The sequence below is a fragment of the Tamandua tetradactyla genome, chromosome 1, assembly GCF_023851605.1.
Source record: "Tamandua tetradactyla isolate mTamTet1 chromosome 1, mTamTet1.pri, whole genome shotgun sequence".
Lineage (NCBI taxonomy): Eukaryota > Metazoa > Chordata > Mammalia > Pilosa > Myrmecophagidae > Tamandua > Tamandua tetradactyla.
This window is the reverse complement of record NC_135327.1, coordinates 51,410,456-51,434,678: the sequence shown is the minus strand read 5'-3', so window position 1 is coordinate 51,434,678 and position 24,223 is coordinate 51,410,456. Positions and strand designations below refer to the sequence as shown.

The following is a 24,223-nucleotide window of genomic DNA, read 5'->3' as shown; positions in this document are numbered from 1 at the left end:
GTCTGGCCAGGACCGCGACTTTGCCTAGAGACCAACTCATGGCTAAAATTATAACTTCTGGTGCCGCCTTTTATACCCGGGACACAGCCATGGGCTTTGCAGCAGACCTTGCTTTCGAGCGTCCCGCCCTGAGTGGCCGAGACGGGTCACACGGTGAGGGGGAGGACAGGATCGCTGCGAATGTACTGAAAAGGCAAAGGCAAGTTAGAAGGAAGCTAATAGCGGGGGAGGGGGGTTTAAAGCTGGTTCCCTCTCCAATCCGTCGGAGGGTGACTTGCACTTTTGTTGTCATCTTGTTGGTCGTCGCCATCATCAGTAAAGCTGGAGACCGGGTCTGATGGTTCAGGTTGAAGACTTGCTGACTTGTTAGGCAGCAGTTCCTCGGCGCCCCCGGGCGGTATCACGGTTCTCACCAGTCTTTCCGGAATCCACACTGGCTGGCGTCCTGGTTCCTGGGGAAAGACACAAACAGAGCCTCTGGCCCAGCTGAGCACCGGGTCAGGGCCTTTCCATTGCCCCGACAGGACATCCTTCCAACGGACTAGACCTCTATGCGGAGGACTCGGGGTGGTGTGTTGCAGGGCAGGTGTCATTCCTTGTGAATTTTCATTTAAAAAATTGTACGTAAATAAGGCTATAGACAGTTGAGCCTTTGGGGACAAGCCGTGACCTATCCCCCCTTTCTGTTTTCTAAGCAAGTCTTTGAGCGACCTGTGCACTCTCTCGATGATTCCTTGCCCCTGAGGGTTATAGGGGATGCCATGTTTTAATTGGACATCCATGTTGTCACAAAATTTTTGGAAGGATTTACTAGTGTAGGCTGGTCCGTTATCCGTCTTTAACGTCTTTGGCTTACCCCAAGCTGCCCATGCAGCAAGGCAGTGTGCAATGACGTGGGAGACTCTTTCTCCTGGTTCAGCAGAGGCAAATAAAACTTGGGAACATGTGTCTACTGACACATGTAGGTACTTGATCTTACCATACTCTGAATGATGAGTGACATCCATCTGCCAAGTATCCCCTGGGGTGAGACCCCTAGGGTTGACCCCAACCGAGGGGACTGCTCTCTGCTCTGCACAATTGTTGCAGGCTCGGACAATATCTCGAGCAGCTGCACGTGGTATGCTGAACCGCTTAGCTAGGGTACCTGCATTGATGTGAAACTTGGCATGGAACTCTCGGGCTTGTTGATATGGCACCAGCGTAGGAAAGATGTGCAGCTGTCGAGTGGCCACATCTGCGATATGGTTTCCCTGGGCCATGGGGCCAGGTAGACCTGTGTGGGCTCTAATATGAGTTATGTAGAAAGGGTGTTGTCTGACACGTATTGTTTCCTGTAATTTGGCAAAGAATGATTTTACTGGGGATGAATGTTTAATGATGCCCACCGTTTCTAAAATTTGTACAGAATTTACAACGTAAGCAGAGTCAGAGACAACATTTAAAGGTTCGGAAAAACTTTCCAGGACTGTAATGATGACCTGTAATTCTACCCATTGAGGCTTTTGTGGGTGGAAGAGCACTGTTTTGGGAGTGTCCCCTTCCATATAGTATGCTCCTGAACCGGAGCTGGAGCCGTCCGTGTACACGGTGGGGGCGCCCACTAGTGGCTTAGGCGAAGTTACTTTAGGAAAAATTACTGGGTGTCGAGTAACAAACTGCAAAAGGGGGGCTTTTGGGAATTGATTGTTAATGCTTCCTAGAAATGTACACCGGAGGATGGCCCATTGATCTATGCACCCAGTGAGTATCTCAAGTTGCTGGGAAGAGTAAGGTACTCTGAGGTTTTCAGGTTGCTGGCCGAAATGTTGTATGGCCCTTTTAATTGATTCTAAGGCCAGATCTGCAACAGCTGTAGGATAGTGCTCTAGGACCTTTTTTGGGGAAACTCCAGGGTGAACCCAGAGTAATGGTTCTTGCTGCCATAGCACTGCCGTGGGCTGTAACTCTGTCGGCAGCACGCAGGCTTCAAAAGGCTCACTGGGGTTTATTCTTTTCAGAGTAGCGCTGCTGAGCGCCTGCTCCACTCGGTGCAGTGCTTGCCTCGCCTCGGGAGTAAGGTGCCGGGGCGAAGTTATGTTTGAATCTCCTTTTAACAAGTCAAATAGAGGTACTAACTCAGCGTTGGGTAATTTCAAGTATGGGCGAATCCAATTGATATCCCCCACAAGTTTTTGCACGTCATTTAGGGTGCGTATGTTATCTAGCCTGAGCGACATCTTTTGGGGGGAGACATGAGTAGACGTGACTTGTGCTCCCAGGAAGGTAGCGACCTCTGCCATCTGGATTTTTTCAGGGGCTATTTCCAAAAGGGTCTTTAAGGGAGGCAATAAAGGTGAACTTCCTGACTGCCCTATGCTTGCAGTCGGCACTGGACCTTAACTAATCGGGGAGCTCTCCCGATTCACTGGGGCTACCTGAACGCCCACAGCCCTTAACTCTCACGTAGCAGAAAGCACTTACCCTCTCACGTTGATCAGGCGCAGAGGTTCCGCTGTGAACCCGAGGAGCACGTCTTCACCAGCTCGGGGAAAGGCAGCAGAAGAGGTTCCCCGTACGGGCCACCACTTGTCCGCAGCCGTCCCTCTCGACGTCAGGTCCCCGGCCGGCGAAGGGGACAGAGGAGAGAGAGACAGACGCAGACAAACCGACTTGAATGGCAGACACGAATCCGTAACACGCGGCGGTTGTGAGCACAGACCTTTACTGGAGCTAAGCTTGCATTCTTTGTAACAGGTTCCGCGCGGGCTAAAATACCCCACGGGGGAGCAACCTCTATGCGGCCGTCAGGTACGGCTCCCTGCGGGTCGTCTCGCTTTCCCCGTCCGGGTAACGCCTTTATATACAAAATCCAAACCCAATGGGCTAACGCCACGTATACAAGGGTGATTGGTAGACAGGGTTGGCGGGCGCGTACGTCATACGCGGAGGCAGGATGCGGGCGCCATCTTGGCTCACTCGATGGGCGGGGGGAACTCTAGAGCAGGCTGCAACGTGTCCACTAGGCCTGACCCGGGAGGCGGCTCTCCACAGAGTGTCCTTTTCCATTAGCCTGGCCTCAGCTTGTTCACGTGGGTGATGGTAGGGCTCTAGATGGAGAACAGAAGTGTACAAGATCTCTAAGTCATAGGTTTGGAACTGGCATAATGTCATTTCTGCTACATTCCATTGTCCAAAGGAAATCAATAGACCAAGCCCAGATTTAAAGTCTTGGGAAACAGACACTACCTCTTGATGAGAAATGCTGCAAAGTCATGTTGTAATGGGTGTGGATACAGGAGGGGTGGAGAATTGTGGCTGTTTTCACAGTCAGTCAGCCATACTGATCACAAACACCTAAGTTAGTTCTCAGGTGGAGTTGCTGCTAGAACAGAAAGTTGTGTTAGAGAAGGAAAAGATTGAAGGGAACAGGCACTCTTATGATGAGGAACAAGCATGCTTGGTGGATGTGACAGTGAAGTTGATGGTATGGAGACTGATAAGAAAGAGCTTCAGGTTCTTAGAGGAGGGATGCTTTCAATCTATGTTAACATCCCATTTATTACTGCCAGTGGGAGGTGAGGTACAATGGAGATGAGTGGAAGGCTGTACAGAAACAAGGTAAATAATTGTTGGGAGGTGAACCGTGTCCCCTGCAAAAGGCATGTTCAGGTCCCAACCCCTGGTCCTTTGGATGTGAACCCACTGAAGATGTTTTTAGATAAAGTGTGCCCAAACTGAATGAGGGTGCGCCTTATTCTAGTATGACTAAACTCCAGATGAGCAAAGGAAATTGGACACACAGAGAAGCAAAGGGTGCAGCCAGAAGCTGGAAGTCAACAGAACCTAGGAGAGAAAGGAAGAGATGCTGCTATATGCATTGCCATGTGACAGAAAACCCAAGGACCAAGGAGCACAAGCAGCCAACCCCAAAAGTCAACAGTCTTCAGGAAGAAAACATCGCATTCCTGATGCCTTGATTACGGTCTTCTAGACTCAAAACCATGAGCCAATAAATTCCTATTGTTTAAGCCAGCCCATTGTATGGTATTTGATTTAGCACCCAGAAAACTACTAAAGTAATCAAATAGATTTTAATAATGGATATTAAATAGTATGTTAAATGCTTTGGAATGCCCACATAGGAAAACAGTGAGACAGATGCTGAAGTTCATGGGGCAGGAGTGAGGTATGGAACGATGCGTGTGGTGGTGGCCAGGCTCAGCCGAGCTTGGTGTACGTGAGGGGCCAGTTATTTTGCATGGCATGGTAGCTGTCTTAGTTTGCCATCTGCTATGACAAATACAATAAAGATAGCTGGCTTAAACAACAGGCATTTGTTGTCTCACAGTTTTGAAGCCTACAAGTCCAAAATCACAGCAAATCAAAACTACGCTTTCTCCCTGAGGTCTGCAGTGTCTTGTACCGGGGTCCTTGGGGCTCCTTGGCTTTCATCTCTACTTCGTGTCACATGGCAGTGTCCTTGATCTCCTCATATTTCTCTCTGTAAAGCCTCCCATAATCTGGATTAAGGCCCACTCTGGATCAGTTGAGCCACATCTAGATTGGATCTTAGCAGATCCTTCTCACAAATGAGTTTACGCTTTAACTGCTAATGCATCTTCAAAGAGATCTATTTACAACCTCAGGAATGTGGATGAAGATTAATAATATACCTTTGTTGGGGTATATAATTCAATCTAGCACAGTGGCTTTTAGGAGAGTAGCACACAAGTACAAAGGAAAGTTTTGTAGGTGCTCTTCCCATGTCTATCCATGGGTGGTGATGGTGATGGCGGCGACGTGTGTGAACTTCAAAGCTCTTTCAGAGAAGAAATGCGGTTTGAGAAAGCAATATTCCATTTTCTTTATAGAGAACTTCCATAATTTGGGTCACTCCAAAGCAGACCCTGAGTGCAAGTAGTTTACCCGGGAGGTATGGTGAACACTGGCAGGGGTGAAGGGAAGTGAAACAAGGAAGGGAAGGCAACCAAGCATCAATGTTTTCAAACTCGTTACCTCTGAGGCTCCTGGAGCTTAATGTCCTTGAAAGAAGCACGAGGTAAGGGTGGAACTGGGAGCTGGTGTGGAAAGCACACCTCAGAGGTATCTCCTCGCAGGGCAGGGAGCTGGGGGATTCACACAGCAACTCTGCAGTCTCTTGTTAAGAGCTGGGGCAAGGGTAATTCCCCAGCAATTCTTGTTGGCCAGATGGGTAGTAAAGGATGGTGTCCTCAGGCCAGGAAATGTGGATGCTGGCAGTTAGAGGTCACCTAGGGTGCACGGATTTGGGAAGACAAGGTGGATCCCAACAGCATTTGCAGCACTGTGAAGTTCTGAACTGTTTCTCTAAGACACGTGGAGAAACAGCCATCACCACACTAATGCTGCTTTATTTTCTTTTGAATTTTAAGAACAAGGCATTAAGGAAACTCAGCTCCTAGTTAATTTCCACGTGATAGTTGAGAGAAAGCAAATTATTGTTAAGGAGCTATATGGAAAAGAACAAAACCTACATGGTAAAACTTCAGTTAGCCAGGATCTCAAGAGCTCAGAGTGTGCTGAGTAACCTCTATAGGATGCTGTGCTGTCCAATCTAGTGGCTACTAGCCACAATAAAAAAAAATGTGACTAATTGTTTTAAAAAGGAATACTTGACTTGCTCATTCAAACTAGGCATATTTCAGGTGCTCAGTGGCCACATGTAGTTAGCGGCTATCGATTGAAGGGTCCACATGTAGCGCATTTCCATCCTTGTAGAAAGTTCTATTGGCTCCACTGCTCTAGGCGTGTAGATGGAACTGAGTGTCTGCCAGGTATGCCTGTTCTGAATGCTGGTTTTCTTTTTCCTTCTTCTTTTTACCTTTTACAAAATCACGTGTGTGAAACCTAAATTTTTTTAAGTTGTTTCTTTACAAAAGAAAAATGCAGCATATACAAAACCAGGTGATTGAGCACAAAACCAGGTGATTGAGCGAGGCTCATGTTTTCCTATGTTCCTCTTAATCAAGGCTCAGTTAAACCAAGATCCCCCACTCAGATCCGCCCCCTCAAAGAAAAAGTCACATCAAACTGAGTCAAAGTCTCAGTGTTGCATCACTGGAAGACCTGGCACGCCACCAAATTCTATGGGTTTGTTTTACAGACCGGGGAGGTTTGAGACCCAACAGTGGGACACTGTGACCCATGCAGGATTCCCACCACTGCCCCGTGCCCACCCCCCTCACCACCCGCAGTGAAGCAAGGGGTTAGCTGGTCACATCAGCCTCAAGGGAGCTCCATAGGCCTTGACACACTGATCATAAAATGTTACAGATTAAAACACCAATTTCTTTCAGCTGAGGCACACTTTTTTCAACCTAACCACCCTTTCACTGAATGTACAGATCTCTTTAAAATGAATACAACTGAAAAACAAGAGCCTGGGACTTGCTTATCTTTCTGGAATATATCATACCTAGCCTCTGGGATTCTGATGGAAATCAATTATGGGACAGAGTGCACATTCATTTTGTTTGCCTAAGATGAAGATCTGCAGTCAAATAGAACACGTTTGAGGATTTTTCTACACAGTGGTTGCCATGGCAACACCTGGCCCCTCAGATAGCAGGATCACTTGGAACATTTCTCTTAGTGCTCTGGAGTACTAAGCAGTGTCTTGTTATTTGGTGGTTTAATTTCCCTATTTCCTGTAATGTTAAAGACACTGCTGTGCTCACTAGCATATTGCTTAAATGTTCAAATTAATTTTGATGGGGATAGAAGCTGGAAAAAAAAAGATTTATTGATTTATTTCTTCTTTGATGATTAAGTTGGGAAAGGAGTCGGGACTGAGTTGACTGGTAGGATGTCTCCTGAAATACAAAGATAAAAATGACTGTCTTAGATGCTGTTGTGCCTGGTCCAATCTCCTTTACTGGCTCCTTCCCTACTCCCCAGGTGCTGTGAGTATTGACTGATAGCCAATCACTGCTGCCCCTTTCTCCAGAGAACTGCCCCCAGACAGAGGTGGCTGCTTTGCCTACACATACCTGGGTGGTTTTGCAACACTTCCCTCCTCTGCAGTCCACAGCTGACTGCTAAGGGGTTGCAGAGGCCCAGCCTCCCGGCCTTCTGGTAGTGCCAGCTATGCTCGAGAGCTCCCTGTAGGAGCAGGCAGAGGCTGGAATTCAGCTGGAAAGATACCTTGCTCTTCTCCCTGTCCTACCCTGCTTCTCTCCTACCCTTCCAGGTTTCTCCCTCAGAGCCCTCCCTCCACAAATCACATGCACACAAATCCCTGACTAAGGCTTTCCTTTTAGGGAACCCAACCTAAGGCAATAAGTATTATGATTAAATATCCAGTTAATTGCCTTGTAAAAATTAAGATATTTATGTCCATAGCATTACATGTAAAGCTACTTCAAAACTGTATGAATTTTATATTATCAGTTATTCTCTATACTTTTTATAAGGCAGTGATTTCTTTCTTTCTTCTTCTTTTAGGAATTGAACTTATTCCTCAAGTGAGGATAGAAGATTTAAAGCAGATGAAGGTAAAATTGCTTGGTGTCTTTTATGCATATTGTGAAACTGTATTTATTTTTGTTTCTCTATTTTGGATCCTCTTTATTTTCTCACAGGCTTACTTGAAACATTTAAAGAAACAACAGAAGGAGCTCAATTCTTTGAAGAAGAAACATGCGAAGGTATGGTGTTTTGTATGTGTGTAACTATGTAGGTATAATTTTCTTCGTTCTTTGTTGTTTACTTCTAGCTCTTTAATGAGACCCTAAAGCTAGTATTTTGTGTGTAGCGTGATACACCATCCACAGCCAAAAAGAAAACAGTACCTAGAAGCTGATATCAGCCTTACCTTCATGTTAACTGGTTAGCAATGGAATTTAAAGCTGGGATTCATTTGGGATTGGTTGTCATTGATTTGTAATCTACGTCTTTAACAGTTATTTCCAAAGCATAGCAAAGCTTCATTCATTTAAAAACTGTTTGACGTTATATAATATGATGTTATATAAAGTATTGGGCGATAGCCTGACTACTGAAGATCAGCTGACGATTTCAGCCTCCAGCTCCCTGACTTCCCTGCGTCACTGCCAGTAGGTTGCCACCATGGGGGAGTTGATAGCAAGCTTTGAGCTTCCCACTGTGTAGCACCAAGGAGATAATCTTCTCTTCACCCCACAACGACCACCACCACCGCTGTGTAAACCCTGCCCGGTGGCCCACTTCTGAAATTGAGTTTTTGTTTCTTTTCACCCATAAGAAGAGGTCTTTTGACAATGATGGTGAGAAATTATAAGGACTAGTTGCAGATTTAAGAGACCTGTAGGAGATGGCCCCAGGGATTCATCTATAGGTTAAAAACATCATGGTGCCCAAACAACATCCTGCTTCAGTGCCGCCTGAAAGGTGGACTAGTTGCATGTTCGGGAAAGGAGAGAGATGTAGGATTCCTCTCTTCTCTAAAGCTGTATTGCAATAGCCACAATGGCTGCAGCTCTCCTCTTCCTTTCAGGGCAAGGAGAGGAAGACAATCTTAATTTCTTAACTTGAAGGGACTCCTGGGTTCTATCTCTCTCTCTCTCTTTTTTTTTTTTTTTTTAACTAAAATCACAATAGGTATTTTTTTGAACACTCCTATTTAAGCAATTAGTGACAGAATGCAATTTCAAGTTCATGAAAGCATCTTTCCCTTTCGCTCTCAGCTGGCCTGTTCTCCTCTCTCCCTCTGGATTGGAGTTTATAATGGGCTTCTCTTTTTTTGCAACGCAATTTTATTGAGATTATCTTCACATACCCTATAATCAACCAATTGTCATCAAATAGTTGCACTCATCACCACAATCAATTTTTGAACATTTTCATTACTCCAAAAAAATACATATAAGAATAAAAATTAAAATTAAAAAGAATACCCAGAACATCCCATGCCCCTTATTGTCCCCTATTATTTAGTTTTTGGTCTTATTTTTTTTTTTTACTCATCTGTACATACACTGGTTAAAGGAAATGTCAGCCACAAGACTTTCACAATCACATGGTCACACTGTAAAGGCCATATAGTTATATCATCATCTTCAAAAATCAAGGCTACTGGAATACAGTTCGACAGTTTCAGGTATTTCCTTCTAGCTATTCTAATGCACTAAAAAAAGCTAAAAAGGAATTTCTATATAATGTGTAAGAATAACCTCCAGAATGACCTCTTGACTTTATTTGAAATCTCTCAACCACTGAAACTTTATTTTGTTTCATTTCTCCTTTTTTGTCTCAAAGGCTTTCTCATTCCTATGGTGTCAGGTCCAGCCTCATCCTCAGAAGTCATGTCCCATGTTACCAGGGAGGTTTACACCCCTGGAAGTCATGTCCCACATAGTGGCGAAGGCAATAGGTTTATCTGCTGAGTTGGCTTTGAGAGAGAGGCCGTATCTGAGCAACAAAAGAAGTTGTCTGGGGATGACTGTTAGGCATAATTATAAATAGGCTTAGCTTCTTTGCAGGACTGAGTTTCATAAGGAAAAGCCCCAAGATTGAGGGTTCCACCGATTAAATTGTTAGTCCCCAAAGCTTGCAAGAATATCTGGAATTCCCCAGATGGGGAACCTTAAAATTTCCACATTTCTCCCCAGTCCCTCAAGTGGGCTTTGCAGATACCTTTTTATTTTCTGCCCAAATTACTCTGGGATGTATCGGGGCATCACACTAACTTTTACAAACCAGCAAGATCTCACTTCCTGTTCAAGTTTCCACATAATTATGGTGTTCAAATAAACTGACCATATGAGTTAAATTAGCGTGCCACAAAAAACATAAATTTGGCACCAAATAAGCCCTCTTCCTTTGGTCTCACAAAGAAGTTGGTTTCAAATACAGTCAATGCCCTCCTTTATGCTTTATTCTCATTTACCTTAGACCTAACCAGATAGGTTTCAATCGTATCTCTAATTGAAGTCTGATCTGTTTTTCAGCTTTTTAAACAGTTGCTGTGCAGGGGAATGCTGATTTTCATAGCTGCAGAACTCTAGTCTGAGTCTCTGGTGTCAGGCAGATGCCTAAAGTTCCAGGACTGGCCAGGTTATACGTAAAGAGCGCAGCATCTCAGAATTTAGAAATAACCATGACAACTCAGGAATAGCTCTGACTGCTGGAAGAGCTCGCAATCGAGAAAGCTTTACGATGAGCCTTCCTCTGATAATCTATAGCCTTGGGCTCAGTTCTTAGAGTTTACACATTATGGTTAGTCCATGTTAGTGAGGTTTTATAATGTTTGTCTTTTCTTTTCTGGCTCATTTCAGTCAACATACTGTCCTGAAGGCATTCACCTAGTTGCTTGCCTCACAACTTCATTCCTTGTTGCAGCCACTCAATATTACATTGTATGTATACACCACAGCTGGCCCTTCTGTTCATGAGTTGATACACACTTAGGCCATCTCTATCCATTGCAGATTGCGAATACTGCCACCATAAACACCAGTGTGCAAATGGCCATTCATGTTCCTGCTTTCAGTTCTTCCAGATACATAGCCTAATCATGGGGTTGCTGGATCATATAGCAATTCTAGACTTAGCCTCCTGTGAAAATAGCATACTGCCCTCCAGAGGGGCTGCACCATTCTACTCCCCTACCAACAACGACTAGGGAACAGTACATATCTCTCTCTACATTTTCTCCAACACCTGTGTCTTTTTTCATTTTTTTTAACAGTTTTATTCACATACCATATAATCCATCCTAAGTAGATAATCAGTGGTTCCCATATAATCACTTAGTTATGCATTCACCACCACAATCTATATGAGGAAATCTCTTCTGCAGAGAAAGAGGAAGAAAAAGAAAAATGAAGAATAAAAAGTAAAAAACAAATAAAAGGAAAAACACCAACATGAAGAATCCCATGCCCCTTCCTTATACCCCCTCTTATTGACATTTAACTTTGGTTTATTCCCTTTGTTACATTTACTGGAAGCATATTACATGTACTGATAACTTTAGATTCTAGTTTTACTGATTGGATTTTTTTCTGTATACTATCTCATTTTTAACACCTTGCAATGTTGCCATTCATTTATTCTCCCTCATGTAAAAGCATTCTTATATTTGTAAATTTAATCACCATCATTGACCACTCTACGTTTTGCTAAGTTGTGCAGTCCTAGTCTTTGTCTTCTATCTTTCCTTTTGGTGTCATACGTGCCCTAGTCTTCCTCTTACAACCATACTCACACTCAGGTGTGCTTAGTGTACTGACAGTAGTGTGTTACCATCAGATAGTATTGGCCTATCCAGTTCTGAATCTATACAGCCAGTCCTGTTGAATATTCTATATCCTTCAGCATCAAATGCCTGATCTCTACCCTCTTTCTATCTCCTGAAAGCCTGTATTCTTAACTTTAATTCTCAGAGTTCTCTCGTTAATGTTAGTTCATATTAGTAAGACCGTACAGTGTTTGTTCTTTTTGTTTCTGGGTAATTTCACTGAACACAACATCCTCAAAAGTTCATCCATGGTGTTGCATGCATCATGGCTTTATTCTCTTACTGGGGCAGAATATTCCATCATATGTATATACCAGTTTGTTTCTCCACTCATCCATTGATGGACATTTGGGCTGTTTCCATCTCTTTCAGTCCTAATTCCTCTTACCCTGAACCAAGCCTCAAACCAAGGCATGTCCTGGTGAGCTGGAGTTGTCATAATCTTTTGTTTTCCCTTTGCATGGACAGGCACCGGGAATTAAACCCAGGTCTTCAGTATGGCAGGCAAGAATTCTGCCACTGAGTCACCATCACATTGTCCTTAATGTAATTTAAAAAGTGATATACTTTTGAATGACTCCAGATATTCAAAGAGCGTAGCCTTAGAATAGTGCTATTTCTTTAATGGTCTCTGATCTTTGAGAAAGTCTGCCTAATGTTGGCCCAAATATGTTCCCTGTATTATTGAGCTGATATCTCAGTGGATTTTTGATAGACCACTCAAAGACTATTTGCTTGATTTCATGAACAATTCCACCCAATGGAATTACTTTCATTGCCCATAGAGGAAACTTGTCACTGATTATACGTGTGGGGCTGAGACAGAGCTATTTAAAATAATGGTTTCAATTTTGTTGATTTTTGGCAACAGGCTGGAATATGGAAAAGCCATAGAGGGAGTGGGATAAGAGTAAGAACGAATGCAATTTAAATGAATGTTTAATTATTAGGAATGGATTGGTCCCCATATGACAAGGTGTTATCCAACAGAATTTCCTTCCATTTAAATAAATACATATAGACTTAGTATATAAAAGGTTTCATTTATATCTTTATATAAATCTAATAAGGCTAACATTTATTCAGTGCCTCTTTCTGTCATTGAGAAGGCACCTCTTTGGACATTGGGTTAGTTGGAAACAAACTTTTTGGCCTCGTTCTCATTTAGTCTGTCCTTGAGGTATGGACCAAGAGGAATACCATGTCTAAAAGCAGAATGACAGTAGCTAGAATGTTTGCATGCTCAGTATTGTCCAGGTACTCTGCACCACACTTTACATGTACCATTTCTTTAATCCTCCCTATGTCTAGTTAAATCCCCATCTTGCATATGAGGAAATTAAAAATTGGCAAGATTAAGCAATTTAACTGATCTCCCAGAAATCGAGAGCAGCAGAACTGGTATTTGAACACATATCTGAATCCAGAATCCATACTCTTACTGCGTTAATTATTCTGTGTAGGATACTGGATGCTTTACCAAGTAAACAAGTTCCCATCATTGTGTCAAGTGCAGTGACAGCACACATGGGATACTGAGAAAATCTCCATCTGGTTTGGATGTTGCTAAATATACTCATCATCTGAATATTTACAAGGAAAGATGTGCCTCATTTCTTTAGTATTTGACCTGCGTAATTCTGAGCCGAGTTGTCAGTTGATTCCCTTATCTAAACTTTTGCGTTCAGTTTAGTTAACAGACTGTGCACTTAACCAGAAGATTAAGATGGGAACTTATTTTTCTGTGAGGCCATTTAGAGGTAGCTCTGGTAGATTTTTTCTCCCTTAAAATCCCCTGCCATTTTTCCTTCCATTTTCTTTTGGTGTTAGTAACCTGTTGACAGGTTGAAAAATGCAATTTGCTCTCATTTGCAGAAAATGACCTCTAGCTTCCTCGAGGTCCATATTATAATAGAATCAAAACCTAAAAAAGAATTTTACATCTTCTTATAATGTGCTTTAATGCCTTCAGAATTCCTTAGGTCAAGTGACAAAGCTAAATTGCCACTGTCAAGTATGCAGTACTTGCCCATTGCTTCTCTGAGTGCTTTTTGAAAGAATTTCTGAATAGAGGAATACATTTCACTCCTTGTTTTTCATATCCTCAGGCACTTCTGAAGTTCAAGTCACAAGTGATAATAAGCTTATGAATGAATTCCTTCCCCCACGTTAAATACACATGGGACCCACTCTTTTATTCAACCTACTTTGTCAGTGTAATTTATAAACTTTTGAATTCCAGGGTCTCTTGATATAAAACTAACGTGGCTAATATTTATTCAGTGCCTCTTTTGTATCACATTTTATATATGTTTTCAAATACTCACATTACTCCTGAAAGCTCACTAATACTATCCACGATTTAGAGATAAATAAATGAAATTCAGTGAGGCGAGTCCTTTACCCAGAATAATACGACTAGTTAGTGCTTTAAGCCAGGATATATGCCCCATTTGCCTTCCCCTAACACCCATATCCCTTACAACTCACTACATTGTCTCCATATCTAAAAAGTGATTTTTGTCTATGTTAAGTGAACATGAACTCAATTTAATTGTTCTAATTTATGACCCTTATCCCAAGTCCCTTTTGGTATGTTATCATGGGTATTTAAAGTAAACTAGGTTTGTGTCACTGTTATTTTGGATAAGATATCAAAGGTATTTGGAATATGACTTATTGGATTAATTTTTAATCCTAACAACCCTTTGAAGTAGACAGCATTATCCCAATTATAAAGAGGAAAAGACTCAGAGAAGATGAATGACGTGTCCCAGTAGTTAGGACTAAATAACCCGTGTCCTTAACCCAAGGCCACTTTTCAGAAGCCTGGCTAAATTTTGTTCATAGCACAAAGCTGCACCCACATTGGTGATTTAGCTGGATCTATAGGCTTTCCCAACTACAAATTAAGTAAAACATTGTTACATATAATTTCCTGACCCCAAATCCCAGCACAGTAACCTCACCTTGAACCACCATTGCTGTCCCTGTTGTCAGTTCTTGTTCTATGAACTACCCCCCATCACTCTCCTTCGTTCCCACTCCCAACCAAAGCCATGTGTCTACCCAGCAAGATTCTTCAAGAGCACTTCGTGCCACCAGTGCATTACTGAAGAATTCATGTATAAAATGTAGATCAAGTCCTATGATAGTTCACTAACAGAACTGGGAAATTAAGGAAGTCTCAGTAAAGCTAGAAATTCTACCCCCATTTATCTTTTCTCAGGTCTTTTAAAGATGCTCATGAATCAGACTTGCTGCCTTCCTTAGGGAGAAAATAAAATGTGTTTTTTTCATAAGTCACTCATTTATTTTCACTGACTTCTTTTAATAAGTAAACAAAAATATAACCTGAACTACATCTCTTCATTTGAGTCTCAAATACAGTCCAATTTCTGTGAAATTCTCAATAAACAGAATAGGATATAATATCAATTATCATTTAGGGGTAGATATTCCTGGTTGATTTCCTCTATTCTGTACATGAGTGAGTAAGTAGCCGAAGAAATCTGACTTCAGGTAAATCACTGGCTATGACAAAATACCTTTCCCATTGGCCAGGGGGAAACAATATTTAGAGAGAAATATTTGTTTTCAAAGTGCTGTAATCCTATTTTCACTGATTGAATGAGGAATATGGGAAAATATTTTAGATATTTGTAAAACTGAAGGCCAAAGCTCCTGGACACTCTGTTATCCTCACCAACATGTCTAGATGAGAAAGTCAGCAAAAATATCAAGTGATGTGGATTCAATATCAGCTGATGGTGACAGCCACTGCAGAAGTGTCTGATGAATTCCATACATTCTTAGAACATGCCAGGCATTTAGAAACTGTCACTTGATGAATAATTATATTTAACGTGCAAAAGAAGAGAAAGGTGGCTGCTGAACTTGGGTAATTTGAGGATCAGTGCATGGAATGGGCAATAGACTAATTAGGTCTACTTAGCACGATAAAAACATAGATAGATGGGTGGAAGTCATATGAAGATACGCATGTGTAGATTGGAGCAGCCTAGTGTTTGGGCTGCCTCGAGAAGTGGGTTAGTTCATTAGACTGAGGCTGGAGACCTCCTCGTTCCTGTCCCTGTACCAGAAACTCTTGTGTCGGTAGGAAACTGGGAGCCCCTTCCAATTCTCACACTCAGTCACTATTAACTGAGTGTGCCTGTTAAGAGACTCGGAAAGCTGGTGAAAATTATGTCAGCCCAACATATTACAAAACTTATCAGCCACGCTAAAAATTCAGCTTGTACTGCTAATTCTTCTTGTTCAACAGGAGCACAGTACCATGCAGAAGTTACACTGCACGCAAGTTGACAAAATTGTAGCACAGTATGACAAAGAGAAATCGACCCACGAGAAAATCCTAGAGAAGGCGATGAAGAAGAAGGGGTAATTTATTTTTTATTCCTATTTTAGTCCCTGTATACATCCTTTTGAATTCCTTTTCCCTTTTTAAAGTTTGCCTCTTCCCCTAGCCCAGCTGCCTGTTTAGGCCAGGTGCTTTTGCTTTCGTCATTAAAAAAGTATTCCTGGAAAATGAGACTCGTTCATTTTACACACTCTGAAGTTCATAAGAGGGCAAGGAATCAGTTGTTTTAGGTTTAGGGAAGGGTCTCAGCAGAGGTTCTTGAAATTTTTTAATTTGTTATAATTACTTCTAATAGCTAAAAAAAAACTTAGCCACAAATAAATGAAAACCATACTTGGCCATTCTGAGAATTTTATTTAACTTTTTATTTTGCAATAATTTTAATGTTACTGAAAAGCTATAAAATTAGTTCAGAGAGTTCCCCTATCCCCATCACTCAATTCCTCTTAATGCTAACATCTCACAAATCTATATTACAATGATCAAAACCAGGAAAGTGACATAGGTACAACACCATTCACTAAACCACAGAGCTTTTTTCGAAGTGTCACCTGTTTCCCGCTAAGGTCCTTTCTCTGCTCTGGGACCCAGTCTAGAACCGCACGTTCCTTTTAATTGTCACATCTACTTAGTCTCCTCCAGTCTATGACACAGCCTCAGTTCTCTGTTTCTCATGACTTTTTTCACTTGTGAAGAGTTCTGGTCAGTTATTTTGTAGACTGTCTCTCCTTTTGGGTTGGTCTGATGTTTTCTCATGATCAGACAGAGGTTATGCTTTTTTGGCAAGAACACGTGGGCGGAATCATCATACCTGCCTCATGGCAGGGTCCGTGCCATGGACCTGGCTTGTCATAGCAGTGCTCGCCATCACCTCTTGGTGAAAGTGACCTCTGCCAGGGGTCTGCCCTGTATAATTAATAAATACCTCAGGGAAGATATTCTGAGACCAGGCGGAGATTCTGTGTCTCGGGGATCCCCCACGCCCCCCAGTTATCCTCCTCCAGTGAGTTCCGACTTCTTTTTATCTCTTGCTTGAATCTCTGTTGATGTCTTCTTGCTTCCACAATCTTGGTAGGAGAGAAAAGGAGAACGAAATTACATTTTCTTATTTGTTTCTTTTGCATTAACTCAAGGTGCTCCTAGGAAATAAAGCCTCTGAAAGTAGAACAAATTAAATTTGTTATAATTTTCTTGGACATTGGTTCTTATTATTGCTGGAATTTCAGATCCCAAGATCTAATTTCATGAGGTGAAACAGATACAATTTGGCTGAAGGGTAAATGGCAGGGAATTACATACACCTGAGCCAGTCTAGGCCTCAGTATTTGAGAGATGCCTTCGTTTTATTAAATTCATATTTATATTCCCTAGGGAAATATAAATCAGGTACTAACTGTTGCACATCCATTATTATGTACAACCTGCCTTTCTATTCCCTCAGTTTTTCCTCCATCTATCAGTGAGACAAAAACATACGGCTGTCACTTTGAAAACATTTCAGTGTGTATTAGGGAGAGCTCAGAAACCATCTATCTCCTGGCTCACAGGGCAGTATTGGTGATGAGCATAATGAGTTGTGAAAGGCTAGCACCCTTCTAGAATTCTGACCACATGAGCAGCTTTGGCATATTTTTTTGGCAAATTATCTTCTCATATTCAATAGCTCTTTAGATATAAAGGTTGAAAGGGAGTGGATGTAGACCCTAACACGAGACATTTAAAAAGCAAATTTTTGACAATTTAATGTAGTCTCCAAGAAGCATGAAGTGAGTTATAGCTATTTACAAATCACTTTTTTCAAAAAAGGCAATTTGCTGTATTTTTATAGGTGACTACATTGAGCTCTTCTTTCAGTTTTTTTTTTTTTTTTTTTTGCATGGGCAGGCACCCGGAATCGAACCTGGGTCTGCGGCATGGCAGGCAAGAACTCTGCCTGCTGAGCCACTGTGGCCCACCCTTCTTTCCATGTTTGAAAACCGAATTTTTATCTAGGAGATTTCAGACTCAAACTCCATGTAATAAATTTCTTTGCTAAAGTTGACATTAAAATATTTTAAATCAAGAAATCATGAACTTTGCCTTTAGAAAACAGCTGGAGAACGAGTAAAATGTATCTTTACTTCCTTATTGTTTTTACTCTTAAAGCACTTTGAAAATGCTACTATATTATAAATTGGGCCTGGTGAGATTTATCCAGCCCCCTCACCTGGGCATTAAACTTAGAGATGTCAGCAAATCAAGACCCTTTTTGTCCTAAATGAAAATGAAGCTGAAAAAGATCAGTTTATAAATTTTTTCCTGAGCTTCTACCATCAAATTTAGCACAGTTCCAGGGCTGCCTCAAGGTTCCAAAAGAGCATTTTTCAAATACCTTTAAACAATAAAAGTCTTATTGAAACATTAAAAGTTGTTCATGTTAAAATTATTTCAAAGCAGCCACCAAGTACTTTCTTCTGGACAGCCATGCAGGGAGGGGCTCTCATTTTTAACAGTGGCCAGAGCAGAAAGGTGCCTAGACTTTTTACTACCCCAAGTTGCTAATAAAAGTCAGTAAAAGGGGAAACTGGTTCCATTCCTTAAAGATTTCTTAAACTGGATCAGTTTGTAAAATGAATAAAGGGTTTCCTCATAATCTTACCTACTTCTCAGCCCCTGAAGGTTTAGTTTAGATTGAAGTGGGGAGAGGCATGTTACTCAGTTGTTCTGCAGCTCTTGGCTACCACGTAGTAACTTGAGCTCAGGTTGAGTTTTCCACTCACACATCATCAAGTGGATGGAAGGAAGGTGAAGAAGGGAGAAGCCAGAACAAGCTGAAGTTGGGAAAACTCAGATTTATAGGAATCATTTTGCATAGCCAGAGAATTTAAAAAGTCAGTTCACTAGAGGGGAAAAAAACTGCAAGCTTGATTTTTAACATTACAGAAGTCCTTCACTTATGCAAAACAGATAAGGCTGTTGACTAAAATATATCATAGCATTTACTGTGAGAGATTTTGGTTACAATTAGACCAGGTGAATATTTCAGCGTTTCTACTAGCCTGCCAAATAAGAGACTGAAGGAGAAACATACTTAGGGCCAGCTATTGGGAAGTAATAGGTTGGATTACATTTATTCTAAAACTGTATGACTTTTCTTAGACGAACTCTCAGTTAATAACAAAATGAAGGGATCCTGACTCAGACCAAAATAATCAGAGCACATGTACTGAAAAGAAGCTAAGGGGCTGTTCTCCTTTCAGCAACAATATGGCTATTCCAAGAGAAGAAAAAAATAATCACTGAAAGAAGCAATGATGGTTGCTGGGCAATTACCTCGTATATATTTCCCACTCACAATAGAATAAGAAACAAAAATTACCCCATAATGCCAAGAAGTGCTATTTTCTCCCTCACTGGCATGTTTAAAAGACAAAAATTCTGGCTTTACAACCAAAAGCAGGAATTTAAAAAATCACTTTGAGGCTGAGGACATGTTTTCCAGTTTCCATCTCAAATAATATTTTATTGAATAAATGAAAAATAGCTTGAAGAAAAACAGGAACCAAAATGGAAACTCTGTCAATAGCAGACCCCTAACAATGAAATAATTATTAGGTCTGAGATGTCTCTTTGTGGAATGGTTGAATTGAGTAATCAGGCCACAGATAATATTGTGTAAGGTGTGAATCTATTACTAGAAAACTGATGGTGCCCAATGAGCTGTAGCCTTCCATATTTGATGGCTATATTGTCTTCATCAGAAAGCTTTGCAGCAAAGCCTCCTTCAAATGGAAAGATATCTAACTTCTGGCATACATTTGCGATTTTCTATTTTCAGAGGAAGTAATTGTCTCGAAATGAAAAAAGAAACAGAAATTAAAATTCAAACATTGACATCAGATCACAAATCTAAGGTAAGAAAATGCCCCCTTTTTATGGCAGTAACTTGCAGAAGACACTTTATTTTATTATTTTTTAAGAAGCTGTACCTAGTATGAATCAGAAAGAACCCTAGCAGACTGGGGCTGGTCTGAGAAGGGGCAGACCAGGGTCTCACGTTTGCCCTGAACTGGCCGGCTGTGAGAAGGACCATTTCATGGAATACCTTTCCCTTCATCTGTTGAAATGGGCTAACAGTATCTGTCTTGTCTGCCTCAGGTGGTTTTCATGATCATCAGTGAAAGAATGAATGAACAGGCTAAGAAGAAATACTATATAATATACAGAATGTGCTCCTTGTAGAAGTTGCACTAAACAAATAACAGAAAACCACCAGTTTGGATGTTAAATAGTAACTCTGATATTTTCCCTTGACAGGAATGTTTGAGAATATTTGTGCAACCTATCAAGATTTTTTGATGTACCTGAATAGGAAAGTAGAGACCTTGGCAACTGTGTCAGTTTGCTTCTGCTGATAGATAAACGATGCCAAAATTTAGTGTCTTGAAACAACCATCATTTATTAGTTCACAGTCCTGTGGGTCAGAAATGTGGACTCTACCTGACTAGGGGGTTCTCCTGCTGATTTTGACTAGGCTCACTCACGAGTATACAGTCATCTGGGGTTGACTGGCCACTGGCTGTGCTACTCTACATGGCCTCTCATCCCCCAGCCAGCTGGCACAGGCTCATTCATATGATGGTCTCAGGGCTCCAAGTGTAGCAAAAGGGCAAGCATTTTTCAAGCTTCTGCTTGTCACTTTTGCTACTGTTCCAAAAGTTAAAGAAGTTCTAAGGCCATGCCAATTCAAGGGGGTGGAGAAATGGACTCTTAATTTTTTATTGTGTTAACTCATGTTATACAATGTGACATTTCCCATTTTAGTTTTATACCCTCAAGTATATAATTCAGTGGTGTTACAGTCCCAGTTTGTGCTACCATTACCACCATTCATTACCAAAACTTTTCCATCACCTTAAACAGAAATTTTACCCCCAGTAAACATTAACACCCCCACCCCCACCAACCTATAATCTTCTGTCTCTGAATTTGCATATTCATGTTATTTCATATAAATGAGATCATATAATATTTGTCCTTTTATGTCTGGCTTATTTCACTTAACATGATGTCTTCAGGGTTCATCCATGTTGTAGCATGTAGCAGGACTGCATTCCTTCTGGTGACTGAATAATATTCCATTATATGTACGTCATGTTTTATTTATCCATTCATTTGTTGATGAGTACCAGGGTTGCTTCCACCTTTTGGCCATTGTGAGTACTGCCTCTATGAACATCAGCATTTAAATATCTGAGTCCCTGCTTTCAGTTCTCTTAGATGTATCCCTAGAAGTAGGATTGCTGGGTCACCAGAATTCTGTACTTGCTGGGGAACCACCAAACTTTTTGCCGCAGCAGCTGCACCATTTTACCAACATTCCCACCAACAGTGCAAAATGATTTCTATCTCACTGTATCCTCTCCAACCCTTGTTAAAAAAAAAGCAGACATTCTTTTAGGTGTGAAGTAGTATTTCATTGTGGTTTTGATTTGAATTTCACTAATGACTAATGATGTGGAACATCTTTTCATATGCTGATTGGCTATTCGTATATCTTCTTTGGAGACATATTTGTTCATAGTCCTTGGCCCATTTTTTAATTGGTTTGTCTTTTTGTTGAGTTGTAGGGGTTTCTTTATATATTCTGGATATTAAACCCTTATTAGATTTCCAAATATTTTCTCCCATTCAGTAGGTCATCTTTTCACTTTCACTTTCTTGACAATGTCCTTTGATGTACAAAATAGACTAACTCTTAATGGGAGAAGCTGCAAAGCCCCATTGTAAAATGCTGCGTGGAGATAGGAAGGGGAGGCCTTTTTATTTCATGTATTAAGTCTACTTATTTCATGAATAAGTCATGGTCTAGCAATAAGAGAATACACAGCTCTCCATTTGGATCTGTGGCATTATGGAAGTGAAGCTGGAAAAGCCTAAAGAGGTAAGGAGAATCTAATGAAATTGATAAAGAGATCAAATGCCCACTCAAACCAGAGTGTAGGCAAGTTAAACAATGATGTAACAGGTCTCAGTTACATTTAGAGCCAAATTGACTGATTTTAATAAGCAGTGACTTCCTGTTTCCTACTGATTGGTGCCGATTGTTTTTAATAGGTAATGGGTGTCTACTGATACACCAAGTAAGTTGGTAGGAGGAATCTAAACTAAAGTCCATGAATAATAGTGTGCTTTCAATTCGTGCCCAACGTATGAGAATTTCAGGTGACAGCATCCCCTTTTCTCTGAACAGGTCAAAGAGATTGTGGCGCAGCATACAAAGGAGTGGTCCGAAATGATCAACACGCACAGCGCAGAAGAACAAGAGATCCGGGACCTGCATCTCAACCAGCAGTGTGAGCTGCTGAGAAAGCTGCTTATCAGTGCTCACGAGCAGCAGACCCAGCAGCTGAAACTGTCCCATGACAGGTAGGAGAACACTGCCACCTCACTGTTACTGTCTGAGGTTCATCGCAGTTTTCACCCCCATCTCCCCATTAAGCAATAGTTGCACCTTGGGAAGACTGCATTATTCAGGGTTCTTTAGAGAAACAGGTTGGAGATAAAGGGAGAAAAGATGTGTCCTGGGGGTTGACAGATCCAAACCAAGCACAGGCCAGAATAACCATTATTAGTGTTTCTAAAGTCCTTAGTGGAAATTCCCCAGGGGAGGCTGGCTGGCAATTCTGGCAAGAACTAATAGTGAACTAATAGGTAGTGCTTTAAGGAGATCTCCATAGGTTCCAGAAAAAATGGTTTGTGAATAACATTCACTTTAGAAGTCTAAATTTTATACCCTCAATGTACACGTGGTCTTGAGGGACAAGTGGCGGTCATACCTGCACACACAGCAAGGCTCATCCTTATTAACACACTTTTGCTATTTCCTGTCCTTATTTCAAACCTGTTAGTCCCCTCATGCCCATGGCTGTCAGTGAACAGGAAAGTCACTCAGGAGGGTGAGAGCACCCTCTCTCTCTTCCGTCCTGTGCACTGCTTATCAGGGAAACAACATCCACGTGGGCGGGGCGCCTTCCTGCCTTTCCGCAAAATAACTTGAGAGAAACAATTACAAAGAAGATAGTGAACCTGGTCCAAACGTTATATATGAGATCTGCTGTTTTGTTTTGAAAATCTTTATTAAGATACAATTCACATTATCTAAAATTTGCCTATTTTCCCCCAAAAACTCCCCCATTTTCCCATCTCCCCATCCATTAGAAACCTAGTCTACATTCTATCTCTGCAGATATGCTGTCTCTAGTCATCCTATGTAAGTGCCTTATTATTTCATTGAGCATGATGTTTTCAAGGTTCAAGGGACCTGTTTTTTTTTTCGGTTTCAATACCTAGAGAAAGCAAGGAAATGCGAGCACATCAGGCTAAGATTTCTATGGAAAACAGCAAAGCCATCAGCCAAGATAAATCTATCAAGAATAAAGCAGAACGGGAAAGGTGAGTCTGAAAATGCTGTCTGCCAGAAGATACATTTTCAACCATGTAGATGTGTGTATACACACACTTACATTTGAAATATAAAGAAACTGGTTTTCATAAGATTTCTGCTGTTGTAACGGCTGTGAAGTTTGTTATTGCTATAGCACAGGCGTCTCCAAAGTTTCTGATTGTTTACTGCCATCAGTAAAATAAATCTGTGTTTACTATTTCTCTGCTTGTTTACAAACAAAATTGTAAAAAATAAATACAGCATAATTCCGAAATATCCTTCACAGAGTCCCTTGAGCTGTCTTGCAAGAATCTCTCATTGGAGACCAAGTATCAGGCCATTCCCTGGTGGGACAATCCTGAATGGCAACGATGAGGACAGTTGTCTGTTGATTTGTTTTGTGCTGTCCTTGGCTGGAGGGATCATCTCAACAGCTCCCACTCATTTGTGCTAGTTTGTCCTTATCTTAGGATGGGTTTTCAGGAAACAGAGACCAAGGCAGGAATGAAGGTACATGTGATTTATGGAAGAAATCTCTGGAGAAGAGGATGGAAGCATGTAGAGCCTGGGAAGGGGCTGAGCAAGGAAGTGGTCTCCACTGGAGTCCTTCTAGCCTGAACACAAGGGAAACTCGAGAGTATAAGTTGCACCACTGATCACTCTTTGAGGCAAGGGTGTCTGGTTGCCATACTCCTGTGTTAGCCTAACATTGGCTGCCTGGGATTGAGGGAGGGTATGTGTCATCGCCAGAGAAAGTCCAGGTGTAAGCCTTTGCCACAGCTGGTAAAGGGGATCTGAGTAGGGCATCATTCTAGTTTGCTTGCTACCAGAATGCAACACACCAGAGATGGATTGGTTTTTAATAAAAGGGGATTTATTTTGTTAGTTCTTCAGAGGAAAGGCAGCTAACTTTCAACTGAGGTTCTTTCTTACGTGGGAAGGCACAGGGTGATCTCTGCTGGCCTTCTCTCCAGGCCTCTGGGTTCCAACAACTTTCCCCAGGATGATTTATTTCTGTATCTCCAAAGGCCTGGGCTGAGCTGCGAATGCTGAGATGAGGTATGCTGAGCTGCTTGGGCTGTGCTACATTGAGCTCTCTCATTTAAGCACCAGCCAATTAAGTCAAACATCATTCATTGCAGCAGGCACGCCTCCTAGCCAACTGCAGATATAATC

The 24,223-nt window shown here is 41.6% G+C and overlaps 1 protein-coding gene across 16 annotated transcripts in view; it reads left to right on the top strand.

Annotated features, from left to right (window-relative positions):
* PLCB4 (phospholipase C beta 4) overlaps positions 1–24,223 on the top strand; it is a 399,612-nt gene that overhangs the window by 364,737 nt on the left and 10,652 nt on the right. For 15 of the 16 annotated variants that reach the window (XM_077115609.1, XM_077115566.1, XM_077115557.1 and 12 more), the window contains 6 exons: positions 7,465–7,514; positions 7,602–7,667; positions 15,525–15,640; positions 19,438–19,513; positions 21,854–22,029; positions 22,954–23,055. In XM_077115609.1, coding sequence (XP_076971724.1) covers positions 7,465–7,514; positions 7,602–7,667; positions 15,525–15,640; positions 19,438–19,513; positions 21,854–22,029; positions 22,954–23,055 — 586 coding nt within the window. The remainder of the gene's footprint in view (positions 1–7,464; positions 7,515–7,601; positions 7,668–15,524; positions 15,641–19,437; positions 19,514–21,853; positions 22,030–22,953; positions 23,056–24,223) is intronic. The other variant, XM_077115640.1, reaches the window with a different exon arrangement.